The 14,529-nt window shown below is 43.2% G+C and overlaps 1 protein-coding gene across 6 annotated transcripts in view; it reads right to left on the reverse strand.

Annotated features, from left to right (window-relative positions):
- ZBTB49 (zinc finger and BTB domain containing 49) overlaps positions 1–14,472 on the reverse strand; it is a 32,356-nt gene extending 17,884 nt beyond the window's left edge. For 2 of the 6 annotated variants that reach the window (XM_078003158.1, XM_078003157.1), the window contains exons 1-3: positions 14,410–14,472; positions 4,713–4,883; positions 1,745–2,850 (exon numbers count right to left, since the gene is read on the reverse strand). In XM_078003158.1, the coding sequence (XP_077859284.1) occupies positions 1,745–2,850; positions 4,713–4,864 (1,258 nt within the window). In that variant the 5' untranslated portion in view covers positions 4,865–4,883; positions 14,410–14,472. Of the gene's footprint in view, positions 1–1,744; positions 4,137–4,712; positions 4,884–14,370 lie in introns of all 6 variants that reach the window. The other 4 variants (XM_001096571.5, XM_028848345.2, XM_078003160.1 and 1 more) reach the window with 2 other exon arrangements.
- Positions 14,473–14,529: the final 57 nt, after the last annotated feature.

Genomic DNA, 14,529 nt, shown 5'->3' on the forward strand with positions numbered 1-14,529 from the left:
TGAACACACACTTCACAGGCCACCAGGGTGAGGACTTCATCACACATCATGTCGCTTTGGGCAGACTAACTGTACACTCATGAGAGGAGGAAAAAGCAAGTAACATCTTAGACAATTTTGAAAATAGTGTTGGCCTCACAGACCCCCCAAAAGGGTTCCCCAGACCATACTTTGAGAATTGCTGCCCTTCTTGGTAGATATTTAGGTCCCAGTAAGCATCTTTGCCATGACTCTATCTGTCATTCAAAGAGGTTCTCCCAGAATAAACAATTTTTGATTCCTTTAAAAGCTAAGCAGTTAAGTTTCACAAATAAAAAATTACAGCCATCAGGCCAAGCATGGTGGCTCACGCCTGTAATCCCAGCACCTTGGGAGGCCGAGGTGGGCAGATCACTTGAGGTTAGGAGATTGAGACGAGCCTGACCAACAAGGTGAAACCCTGTCTCTACTAAAAATACAAAAAAATTGGTGGCATATGCCCGTAGTCCCAGCTACTTGGGAGGCTGAGGCAGGAAAATCACTTGAACCCAGAAGGCAGAGGTTGCAGTGAGCCGAGATCATGCCACTGCACTCCAGCCTGGGCAACAGAGCAAAATTCCATCTCAAAAAAAAAAAATAAAATAAAATAAAAATGCAGTACTCATTAGGCTGTAGGAGATTTAGGCAAACAGAATGATCTAAAGTTTTTTCAGGGCAAAACTAAGTCTGTGATATTGCCTTCACGTGGAATAATTTTGAACTACTAGTGATAATAACAGTACTTTATATTTAAATGCACTAAAATGTATAAAGGGCTTTCACATTTATCAAAGAAATCTCCCAATAATACAAGGTAGTAAAATGCAAACTGGGAATCCATAGTGATAACGAAGATCACATCAACAAACACAATTACACAAACACCTTAAAAGCAGCGTTGTCGAAGCATCCTGTTGCATGTTATTTCTCAGGCCTATAAGTTAATTGTTGTTCATCTGTAATGTGCTATTAAACTCATGTTTAATTATAGGAAGAAAAGTAATATATACATATTGTATAACATAATTTGTGTGTGTATAGATATAAACATATATATATATGTAGAGAGAGAGAGAGAGAGAGAGAGACAGCATACCTTAAAAAAATCTTTTGGGAAAGAGACAGAGGCATGAATTAAGATAACAAAACTTTGACAAGTCAATGTTTAAATTGGAAGAATTTTCTTTTGAGACTATCAAATGGTTAAAGCTGATTCTTATTTAAAAAGTTTACTTCCTGACTCCCAAATCAGAATTTTAAAAATTAGACACTCAAATTCCTTCCAAGAGAACTTTTAGAATTATTCAAAGTAAATTATGTTAGTCTAAATTAACCTACATGATGCTTTCAAAAAATAAGCTTAATCTAATTCTAAAAAGACAACTAAATATAGCTAATCCATTTTAGAATTAATTTGAAATTCTGAGTGCACCAAAATTACTACACTTCTTTAGAGATGGATGGTTTGTCATACAAAAATAGAGTTGAAATAAAAATTAAAAGTATGCACCTTTTTAAAGTGGCTTTATAAAACCATTTACAAAACTTTAAGTCAGATGTATCACCAAAAATATAAAACAAAAAGTAGCTAATCTCCCTTATTTTGTTTAAAATCATCAATGATATCAAGCAATAGCAAAACTTCTTACAAAAACAAGAAGAGCCAGTGGTGTCTGAGCATCCGCATCACGTCCTTCCCTCTGCCTGTGGGTACTGAATCAGTTACCTGTATGAGACCGTTTGTGAAGCTCCAAGTTGCTTGGGTGTTTAAAAGGTTTCCTGCATAATTCACACGCATATTGTCTCTGGGACTGAAGTGTCTGGGACTGGTCTTCCAGCGCAGCCGGGTCTTCGTGCCTCTCCGTCTCACTAAGGCAATTAAAATTCTCACAACTGACGACTTCTTCACTTTCTTTTTCTTCAGCACTTTGGCTGCTAGCTTTCTCTAGGGTATTTTCACTAGCAGATTCCATCCTCTTTGTCAAACCATCATCTGACTTGGGTTCAGATATTTGCTCTGCGGATTTCTGTGACTTCAGGAAATTGAGTTTCTTCAGATGAATGGCCTTTTTGAGCCTCATCTGCTTGGCAGGTTGTTGGCACGTGGCGTCTGACTCAGGGTGTGGGGCAGAGTCATTCACAGGCTGGGCCAGGAAGTTGGAAGGTAAGTGCTCAGGAGACTCCAGGATGCATTCGGAATGACTGACAGCACAAGGCTGGCTGTCTACCGTGGTAAGGTCTGTGGAGGTGCTGAAAGCAAAAGGCTGCTCAACAACTCGCTCCTGACTGGGACCAGCTGCGTGTTTATGGTACTGCTTACTGTAAAAGTTTCTGAGTTTGTAATAGTAATTTGGCTGTTTGAAAGGCAGTTGTGTGCAGCTGCCGTCTGAAGTATCAGGGGCTTGTTTTGAGACTTCACCTGCGGAGTGATGACGATTAACTGATGGTGAAGCATGCGGATGCGATTCATCCAACACTTTATTACGCTGTGCATCTGCCGAACATTCCTGCAGTAAATGAGGGGGGTAGTTGTTTTCATTGATAACACAAGTGGCATCTGGGGTCAGGGTGCTTTGCAGAGACAATGTACTATTACAAGGCATGCCAGGTGGCTGTACTGCAGTGGCTGATTTTAAAAATGTGTGACACAGACTCAGAACATTTTGAACTTGCAAACACTGTGCTGTGTCCAGCATTACTTGTATATTGTCCTGGTTAAGATCTAGATGAGAAGTGTACATGAAGTCCAGGATCTGCCCTATGCCACTGACGTTTTTAACATCCAAGTGAAAAACATCACTCTTCTGGCTTGAAGAATTCTGAAAGAGGCTCCTGGTAAAAGAAAGAATATCTGTTTACAGTGTCAAAAATTCATACTGTCTTTTTCTTATAAATAACGTTCATATATTAATATCAAAAAATACTATCCTTCTGTGAATGTCAAGACTTTTAACATAAGTATGTTTTAATCCTTTAAAACAATCTGGCAAACCATCCAACTAAATAATTCAGATGAATTAAATTAGTGGATTGGATATACAGACTTCAAAACAGATCTCAAAGTAAATTTCTGAAATATACTCAAATTTACACATTACAAAATTACATACAATAATATGACTGACAAACCACAAATCAAGAAGATTCTAAGATAATTCCCAATATGATCTAAGAAATAAAAGATTGCTCTAAACATTTTTTCAAAAGGTAATTATCCATATATATGTTAAATACATACTAATAGAGTATACAAAATTAAAGAATATACACTTTTCAATATTTCATATTTAGTCTAAATATTTCCACATCTAAGTGCCTAGAAAACTTAAAATAAAAATAGCTAGAATAAACCAACCCCCCACATACATTCCTTTGTAACCAGTAATTTATTTGGCTGTTAGGATTTTCAGCCACCCAGTGGTTCAAAAACTAACAGTGAGAAAAATCCTAAGAGTTAATGAATACCAAAAGGCACCCTAAAGCCCAGACACTTTATTCTGGGTACAAGCCAAGGTCACAGGTGAACAAATTTGTATTATGTATGAAATAATAAGCTCAGGTAAGTAAGTTGAAGACATTTTGTCACATACAGTCACTTATTTCCCCCAAACAGCCTTCAGTTCTGTTTTTAAGTGCAAAACAGCCTGTGTATCACAATATCAAAATTTAATTGTCCTGGGAAGACACAAAAAAAATACGTGATAGCAAACGAAGAGTTTGCGATCATTTTTCACGGGAACAAAACCTGCTACCTACCTTAAGAAGCTGATTCATTACAATGTGTAATGTGGCCTATACAATAACTGAGACTCAATTTGATGATTCAGGATTATCAAGGAAGGAGCAAATCATGTCCCATGTTGTCTACTATAGCAGTAAAATGGTATGCATTTTGGAAACAAAGAGTACTTTAAAAAGAGAGACTTTGGATTTAAAGAGAGATAAACCTGCTAACAACAAAATGAACTTATGCAGAATCACTTAACTCTAACGATTTTTTTTTAAGAGACGGAGTCTCGCTCTGTTGCTCAGGCTGGAGTACAGTGGCATCACCACGGCTCACTGCAGCCTCCACCTCCTGTGCTCAAGGGATCCTTCCACCTTAGCCTCCTGAGTCGCTGGGAATACAGAATAATGTTTAAATAAGCTGAAACACAGCTTCTTGGTATTATTCATTATTTATAAACAAATATTTCATATAAGCCAAAATGATTATAAGGTTTTCTTAGAATATTCAAATGAGGAACAAAAACTAAAATGCTTCAATATAGAAAAAAAGAAAAGAAAAGAAAAATCCAACACACAGAATATGTTTTCCCCTCTGATTTCTTATCACAGAAAAATTCTGACCAGGAACTTAATTTGTCTATCGTTTTATCTTGAAAGGATAAAAAATATATGTAGAAGACTGACATTAACCAGAATTATTAAAATGAAAGACAAAGAACCAAAATACTTTCAATCATACCAAATTCATTTTACTTAAGAGCCTCTTTTCAGGTTACTCTAAACACAAAAGCAAAAATAATAAATATGATTAACAAACTTAAAAATTAAAACAACTCCTACAAAATCCAACGTGCCATAAAAGATAAATACAGTGAAATCCAAGGAGAACAAAATATGAATACTTCCATACTAAAAGAGCTTTACCCTTAATTCACAGCTAGGAGAATGAAGTCTAAAATACCTACCTAAAATACTGGCTGAATGCTGCCAGGACATTCTTATGTGCTTTAAAGCAGACTCCTTTTACCACCAACATACAGTCACAAAGCAGGCCTTGGATTCGCTGCTCATGCAGTTGCTGGAGGAGATGGCAGCTGTGGGTAGCAACAGGGTCCATGCTCAACCATTCAAGTGACCTACAGCAAAAAATCACAGATACGACAGATATTCTTAAGGACCTCACTGGAAACTAAATGGGATTAAAACTCACTGACTGATCTGTGCTTCACTCTCCTGTCACAGTATCACACATACACATGCGTGTGTGCACACACACCCACCCACACACACACCTCCCTCTGGTTCTGAGGCATCCAGACCACAGCTGTTCAACAGAATTATCTGTCATGATGAAAATGCTCTGTATCTGCACTGCTCAATACAGTAGCCACCGGCCACACATGGTCACTGAGCACTTGAAATGTGGCTAAGGGACTGAAATTGTAACTTATATTTTAAAAGCCACAGAATCTAAACAGTACAAATCTAGAATATGACCATGTTAATACTATATGTACTTCTCTGTGTCTACTTAGGAATATGTCAAATGAAACATAAAATATACATATATAAAGATGTATAAGGTGAAAGAAAAGCCAGCTGGATAAGATCAAATCCATATTTATCAAACACCTGTACACAGGTCACTGAATAGAAGTTGCGGAAATTAGGAGCCTAATTTGGGAGATAAGGTACTGGTCAAAATACCTATCACCAGACAATGATATAAGAGGCATTGCAAAGCAGCAGGTCCCCTCACTCTTGCCTTTGTGCCTCTCTAAGAGGCTACTTGAGCAGATGCCTGAAGGAAGGGAAGGAGCTGGGCAGGTACCTGGGCCAGAAAGAACAGCAAGCACCAAGTCTCTGAGGCAGGAGCTTGCTGGGCTCAGGTGTGGCTGAGCGAGTAGTAGGAGATGACATCCAAGAGGGGACAGAGGGTCAGGTCATGCCCAGGCCTGCGGGCCCTGTTACGAATCCTGACTCTCACTCCAAATGGGATGGGAAGCCATTGTGTAGACACTGCAAGTTTCATCCTTCAGCCTCTATTCACCAACTGACTACTGTGTCCAGGCTGCAGGGCCACAACAATGAACAAAACACGCCAGGTTGCCACTCTCATGCCGCTGAAATTCTAGTGAGGGAAACACACAACGAAAGCGCATGACACACAACTAAACAAATAGTTAGGGCTAGACACTGGAATACACAGGCCAGAAAGCCATGGTCTTGGACGTCTAGGGGCACAATCTAGTAGGGGATGATTTATGGAAGAGAAATAGTTGGAAGAAATGGAACCAGACTGGGATAAGACTATGAAGGTTAGGCAGTCTGCACTAGGCGTGGTGGTTCACACCTGTAATCCCAACACTTTGGGAAGTTGAGGCAGGAGGATCACTTGAGTCCAGGAGTTTGAGATCAGTCTGGCAACATAGTGAGACCCTGTCTCTATGAAAAATAAGAACAAAAATTAGGTGGGCATGGTGGTGCGTGCCTGTAGCCCCAGCTACTTAAGAGGCTGAGGTAGGAGGACTGCTTGAGCCCAGCAGGTTGAGGCTGTAGTGAGCCATGATTGCACTATTGCCCTCCAGCCTGGGTGACAGAGAGAGACCCCATCTCAAAAAAAAAAAAAAAAGGCAGTATGGTACTAAAAATCTAAAAAGTCATCATCTGCTTTCTTTGCCTTCACTCTCAGTACTTAAGCATTGCTGAAAAAGTCACTGCATCACTAAGCCCAAATCTAAGCTTTTCAACACACCCCTTACGTCTCACTTAGACTTATCTCCCATTACTCCAAGTATGTGGCAGCCAAAATGAACTACTAGTAGCTCCCCAAACCAGCTATGTTCTTGGCCAGTGGGTTGGAGACCGAGTTCCACCTCTCACTGGCTATATGACTTTGGGCAAATGACTTCTCTGTGACCCACTGTCCTTACCCTACCTCACCGGTTATTGCAGTAACCTGTGTAAACATTTAGACTAGTATCTGGCATATGGAAGGATTCTGTATTCATCCATAAGGATCACCTGGGGACCTTGTTAAAAATGCAGGTTCCTGGGTACATCCCAGGATTTTGTTCTGTCAGTCTATAGTGGAGCCTGGTAACTGCATCACAGGCATTCCGTGATTCTGAGCAGGCGGACTGCAGATCTCTGCCTGTGCTCTCCTCTAAAAGCCTTTGGTTCTGCCATGGGAATACTTTACTTATACCTGACCTTCCCACTTTCCAGATCAGGGCTCAGCTGAGCTGTCACCTACTTTCCCACCATTCTTTTTTTTTTTTTTGAGACAGCATCTAGCTCTGCAACCCAGGCTACAGTGCAGTAGCGCGATTACAGCCCACTGCAGTCTTAACCTCCTGGGTTTCAGGCGATCCTTTCACCACAGCTGGGACTACAGGTGTGTGCCAACATACCTGGCTAATTTAAAACATTTTTTTTGCAGAGATGGGGTTTTGCTATGTTGCTCAGGCTGGCCTTGAACTCCTGGGCTTAAGCAATCTGCCTACCTCAGCCTCTCAAAAGTGCTGGGATTAAAGGCGTGAGCCACTGCACCCAGCCCCACGATTCTTAACCTGCTCTGGGTTTGGGGTTGCTCCTCTGTGATCTTTCCAGTGTCTTAATTCCCACCACGTCTTTTTGCCTCACTCATAAAAATGACTGTGACTTTAACTTCACTAAGAAGGTTGAACCCAATCAGGCACCGTGGCTCACTCCTGTAATCCCAGCATTTTAGGAAGCTGAGGTGGGCGGATCACCTGACATCAGGAGTTCAAGACCAGCCTGGCCAACATGGTGAAACCCTGTTTCTACAAAAATTAGCCAGGCATGATGGCGAGTGCCTATAATCCCAGCTACTGGGGAGGCTGAGGCGGGTGATTCACCTGAACCCGGGGGCAGGGGGGAGGTTACAGTGAGCTGAGATTGCGCCATTGCACTCTAGCCTAGGCGACAAAGCGAGACTCTGTCTCAAAAAATAAAAATAAAGAAAAGAAAAGAAAGTTGAACACATGTATAACTTGATAAGCATAGTGCCTTAAATTTTTCTCAGTTCCAAATTTCCCACTCACCCCTCCCTCATTATCTTAGGCTTCACGGGATGAAACGTGCCTCCTCCTTCCCAAGATGAACATTCCCTCTCCTCTTGAGCCTTCCTGCCTCCCCTAGAACCTAGTTCCATCAGTGAAGCTTTCATTGCTTCACCCTGTCCTTTGCTTGCTCCTCCAAACAAACACACCGACATTGCCCCACGATGAAAACAAACCAAAACAGGATAACGACAAAGCCCTCCACCTAGGTTCCTCTAGTCATCACAGGCCTCTCTTTCATGCTTTTCAAAATAGCTATCTACACCCACCACTTTACTTTCTCATGACTCCTTTTTCACCTTGTGTATTAGTCCATTTTCATGCTGCTGATAAGGACATACCCGAGACTGGGCAATTTACAAAAGAAAGAGGTTTATTAGACTTACAGTTCCACATGGCTGGAAAGGCCTCACAATCTTGGCAGAAGGTGAAAGGCAAGGAGGAGCAAGTCATGTCTTACATGGATGGCAGCAGGCAAAGAGAGTGCCTGTGCAGGGAAACTCTCATTTTTAAAACCATCAGATTTCATTCACTATCATGAGAACAGCATGGGAAAGACCCACCCCCATAATTCAATCACCTCCCACTAGGTTCCTCCCACAACAGGGAGGGATTGTGGGAGTTACAATTCAAGATGAGATTTGGGTGGGGACACAGCCAAACCATATCACCTTGCAACCTTGCTGCCACTCACTCCACTGAAACAGACTTTCCCAACAATGACCTTTCCTCAGTCCTCAACCATCCTCTCCAGCTTTCCTGCCACACATGGCAATGTGGTCTGCCAACTCCCATCCTGAAATCCCTCCTTTCCCAGAACTCTTTTGGTTCTCTTCCTATGTCCCTGATCTGTCCCATCCCTATGCTATACCTGTCTCCCTCAAGCCTTGCAAACGTTGATGTTCCTTAAGGTGCAGCACTATAGCCCCCTCCTCTTTCCCTTGACAATCACTTTCATTCTTGGCTTTCATATGTTCTAACACAACTCCTAAATTTGACACTTTAGCTTCAGCTACCAGTTCCAATCTCCAACTCTCTGCTGAACTTCTTCAACGGCATGCCCCTTCAATGTAGAGTCTCTAAATTTCATCCCCCATCACCTCACCTATCAAATCTAGACCTTATTCTGATTCCCCTCATCTCTTTATGGAAAGCTTTGTTTCTAATATGTAGAGTTTGCGGTATTGGCATGATCTGCTTTGAGATCAAAGTGAGACTCAGAGAAAACTGGGACAAAGAGCAACACTGAGGTACTGCCCCAAACAAAAGTATAGAAAGAAAGGCATGATGGTAGGTGGCGAACACTGTTCCCAGTGCTGAATCCTCAAAGCTAGTAACAGCCAAGTGAGTTATCGGTTACCCACCCCTGCCAAGCTGGTTGCCTGGAAAGGCTTCTAAGTTTATCATTATTTTTAGCTATCATTTACTGACTACTTACCACAGACCTGCGCTAAGCATATCATATCTGTTATGGTTTGGCTCTGTGTTCTCACCAAACCATAATCCCCACATGTCAGGGGAGGGACCTGGTGGTAGGTGACTGGATCATGGGAGCAGTTTCTTATTCTTGGGATAGTGAGTGAGTTCTCAGCAGATCTGATGGTTTAAAAATGTTTGGCAGTCTCTGCTCCCCCCTATCCAGTTCTCTCTCCCCTGCTGCCTTGTAAGATGTGCCTTGCTTCCCCTTCACCTTCTGCCATGATTTTAAGTTTCCTGAGGCCTCCTCGGCAATGTGGAACTGTGAGTCAATTAAACCTCTTTCCTTTATAAATTACTCAGTCTCAGGTAGTATCTTTACAGCAGTGTGAGAATGGATTAATACAACATCCATTAACTGGAACAATTCTATAAGAACCCAATTACCACCATTTACAAGAGAAACAATTGAGATATGGAGACTTTAAGTCAGTTATCCAAGATCATACAACTATTATGTGCCAAAGGCAGGATTTGAATCTTGGTCCCTAAACAATGGAGTCTGTGCTTTTATGCTATGCTATTTCACATGGGAAAAAAGACATTTTACACACACACACACACACACACACACACACACACACACGAAACCCTCCTCCACAGACTTAACTGTTAAAATTAGGTAAAACTGTCTAATTATACAAATGTAAATGTCTAGGTATATTAGGTAGATATCTAATTAGAAAATTAGACATTTTCCAGCTCTACAGAAGTGATAAAGGAAAAAGTTATTTGGAACAATCCCCAGAGTTATGATGAATTAACTGTTACACAATTTACTTTTACTATAAGAATTATAGGCTGGGTGTGGTTGCTCATGCTTGCAATCTCACCACTTTGGGAGGCTAAGATGGGTGGATCACTTAAGGCCAGGAGTTTGAGACCAGTCTGGCCAACACACTAAAAATACAAAAATTAGCCAGGCGTGGTGACGCATGCCTGTAATCCCAGCTACTCTGGAGGCTGAGGTAGGAGAATCACTTGAACCCAGGAGGTCGAAGTTCCAGTGAGCCAAGATCGCACCACTGTACTCCAGCCTGGGCAACAAAGCAAAACTCCATCTCAAAATAATAATAATAATAACTATTCCATATCATTTTGTATAGTTCCCTAAATTACTTCATGATGTCAATCCTGTACCTCCCCAATTAGGTTATAAAAAGCTCTGGAAACCCCAATAAGGTTATAAAAAGGTCTGGAAATCCCAATAAGGTTATAAAAAGGTCTGGAAAAAAATTGTATCTTGCATTTCTTATGTGTTCTGTAAATTATAACTATAAACAACAAAGTATCTCATACCTAATAATAGTAATGATTATGACAAATACTTATGTTTCCTAGATGCCAGGCACTGTTCTAAGCCCTTTACATTTATTAACTCATTTACTGTGTGATAGGTGCTACTATTATCCACATTTTACAGGTGAGGACAATGAGGAATTTGGCAGATTTAAGATGGCCACAAATTCTCTGATGATTCTCCCATGGGGTAGTGGAGTCTAGGTCTCCTTCCCTCCTACGCAGGCTCTGCCTTAATCTGATTCTGTGCTTATAAAGCTGTGCTCATTTCCCAGGCCCACGCCTTAAGAGCTAACAGCTTCCACTTCCCATCTTTCAGAACAGTGGCTATGGAAGGCCTGAGCCACCTGTACGATGCCCAACTGGAGAGAACACATGGAGACAGAGAAGGGTTCAGCTGGCTCCCAGGAAAGTCATCCTGACCTCTCCAGGCTGGCCCCTCCTTCAGCTGAGTGCCACTGAGTGACCCCAGTTGACACCACAGAGAATTGAAGAATTTCTCAGCTGACATCTGCCGGAATACCTAACCCACAGAATTATGAGATAAAAAAGTTTTTAAGTCACTAAATTTGGGAGTAGTGTGTTACACAGCAACAGAAAACCTGACCATGTACAGAGAAGATGGTCACACAGCTAAAATGTAATAGGTAAGCAGTAAGGGACAGAGGTGGGATTCAGAGCCAGGGAAACTGACACCAAAGCCACATTCATAACCACTGTTTCCTTTGATCAGAATCAGCTGCCTCTTCAGTCTACTGCCTATGCCTGATTGTCTAGGTAATCCCACAGACAAGCATTGCATTAAGGAACTGCACAATTCAGGACTAACGTGTGCTACACAAGGTGTTATAGTGTGACAGAAGGAGCACAAAGTTCTCTTCCATCTTTGCGACTAACTCACCTGGTGACAAGCAGTAAAAATGTTCTGTGGTGAAGACATGGACTCCATCTGTCTTATTGAACAATGTATCTCTGGTACCTAGAAGAGTGTCTTCGACAGAGTAGGGGCTCAATACATATTTCTGGATGGAAGAGACTCTGGGCCTCAGTTTTTTGTCTATAAAAACGGAGAGGCCCCCACTGGACTGGATGATCTCTTTTAGAGGTTTTTTTCTTGTTCTAAAAGCTACAAATCTATACGAGGAATGTGATGGTGGAAAGATGGTATGAACGGCATTAAAAAATGAAAATACGGGGGGAAAAGAAATAAGAAAAAGTTTAGATCAATGTGAACGAAGAAATGCTTCTAAAGAAAACAGCCAGAATGGAATTTCGACCTGCAGAGAGGGCTCCTAGAGCAAAGGCCTCTCAATTCTACCAACAGGTCAAACACTACTGGATAGAATCTGCGGATGTCTTTTCAGCAGAGCCATTCGTAGATTACTTCTCCAAAAGCCCACAGTTCATGCACCTTAATATCAAGCTTACCTTAGAGGGCTCCTAAGGATGTCAGACCATCATCATACTTTCAAATGGCTTACTCGTAGCTCCTCACCTCTACCCCACTCATAAAAGCACTGGCTTAAAGCAAACAAACCTGGAGTCTTGTCTTAGCTTTATGCTGACTCTTATCACACCGGGAAGGCCAATTCAGTTAAACAGACACTGTGTGCCTAATATGTGCAACAGACTGTCGCGAGGGCGGAATGCTGACAAATGGAACGGATGTGTTCCCTGCCCTCCACAGGCTCTATGTCTCAGTTTTCCATCATTCACTTAACTTTACAGTGCCCACCATGCGCTAGGCACTGAAGGTACGATGGCAAACACATCAGATATGGTCATCCATGTCTTCATGAAGCATCAGTCTAGCGGGAAAAACAAGTATCATCGCACTGTACCAGAGTTATTTGGTTTTTTTTTCCGAGATGCAGTCTTGCTCAGTTGACCAGGCTGGAGTGGAGTGGTGTGATCTTGGCTCACTGCAACCTCTGCCTCCTGGGTTCAAGTGATTCTCCTGCCTCAGCCTCCTGAGTAGCTGGGATTACAGGCAGGCACCACCACGCCCAGCTAATTTTTATATTTTTAGTAGGGATAACGGAGTTGGGCGGGGGGGGTGCTCACCATGTGGGCCAGGCTGGTGTCGAACTCCTGACCACAAATGATCCACCCGCCTCAGCCTCCCAAAGTGCTGGGATTGCAGGTGTGCACCACCACGCCCGCCCAATTTTTGTATTCTTAGTACAGACGGGGTTTCACCATGTTGGCCAGGCTGGTCTTGATCTCTTGACTTCATGGTCTGCCTGCCTCGGCTTCCCAAAGTGCTGGGATTACAGGCATGAGCCACCGCACCCAGCCCTGTATCGGAGTTATTACATGGAGGAAGCAGAAATTAATTTGGGAGGGAGGGTCAGGGAAAACTTTCTGGAAGACACATCTATGCTGAAATGGGAGTTAAGTCTGCCAGACTGAAAAAACGAGAGGGCTCACCCTCTTTGAGTTTTCAGGGGGACAAAATGAAAAAACAAAACAAAACCAAAAACAGTAGGAGAGCACAAACAAGACTGAAGTACACATATGTGCCTTGAACACAAAAAACATCTTGAGCACTCTTGGCTATTCTGTCACTTCTGTTGGAAAATATTTCCCTCCTTGTCCATTCTCATGAATTCCTTTTGTTATGGGTAAACTGCTTCCCCCAGCACCCCAGAATGTGATTGTATTTGGAGATCAGGCTTGTAAGAAGGTAATAAAATTAAAATGAGGCCATTAAGGTGGGCCCTAATACAACCTGACTGATGTTCTTATAAAAAGACGAAATTTGAAAACACAGAGGAAAGACCATATGAGGACACGGCAAAAGTAGCCACGTGCAAGCCAAGGAGAAATGTCTCAGAAGAAACCAAACCTGAGGACACCTTGATCTTGGATTTCTAACCTCCAGAACTGTGAGAAAATAATAAATTCCTGTGTTTAAGTCACCCAGTATTTTGTTTGCAGTCCTAGCAAACGAATACACCTTCTATTCCAGGCCCAACACTGCTCACTTTCAGAGTGAAACCTTCCTCATCACCCACATACACACACCTTGGGAGTGAAGGTTTCTCACAATACTCTGTGGATCCTCCATTCAACTTTCATTCATTCATTTAAGCAACAAACACCTAGTGACCACCACGGTATGCCAGACCCTGTTTTAAGGGCGGAGCAATAGTTAACGTTTATTGAGCACTTACTAAGTGGTAGCCACTAGTCTAAGCGATTTACATGCACCACCAACTCATGAAATATGACAAGGTTCCAGCGACGCAGGTGCCGCTATGATACCCGCTTTACAGATGCGGGGCTGAGGCACAGAGAGGCCACACCGTAATCAGACTGAGCTAGGCTCTGGGCTCTGCCGTCTTAAGCGCTACTCTCAACTACAGCGTGGACGGAAGGAAACAGGAGCCGACAGATGGGCAGCGCGGAGCGGTGGCGGGCCGGGCTGGCTTCCAGCGGGCAAAGCCTGGAGATGAGAGGACGCGGGTGGGGTTTCCAGGCCGAGGGAGCTGCACCAGGGAGAAGGCCCGGCTCCCAGGCCCGGAACCTGGCCTTCTGGGTCTCAGTTCGCGTCCCCTGTGATGCCGGGTACAGAGCAGAAGCTCGCTGACTCTCGCAGGAGCCGCCAACTCCCCGGGTATCCTCGAGTGCCCCTGAGATGCGGAAGGAACAGCGGGTCCATGCCCTTCTGGGCCACCTCAGGCCGCGCGGCCTCGCTTTCCTTCCGGGCCATTCCCACCAGCGCCAGCCCTGCATGCCTTCGCAAGGCTGGCCACCTTACCCTCGGAGGCCGCTCTCTGCCCCGCCGCCTACTCTTCACCTGCAGCAGCTGCCTTCAGAGGCGCTCGCAGGGACCCGCCGGCCGCGGAACCATCCCGACAACGCCCCCTTGGCTTGCCAGAACCGCCCTCCTGCTTCCGATGGCGTCACTTCCGCTGGG

Source organism: Macaca mulatta, chromosome 5, assembly GCF_049350105.2.
Source record: "Macaca mulatta isolate MMU2019108-1 chromosome 5, T2T-MMU8v2.0, whole genome shotgun sequence".
Taxonomy (NCBI): domain Eukaryota; kingdom Metazoa; phylum Chordata; class Mammalia; order Primates; family Cercopithecidae; genus Macaca; species Macaca mulatta.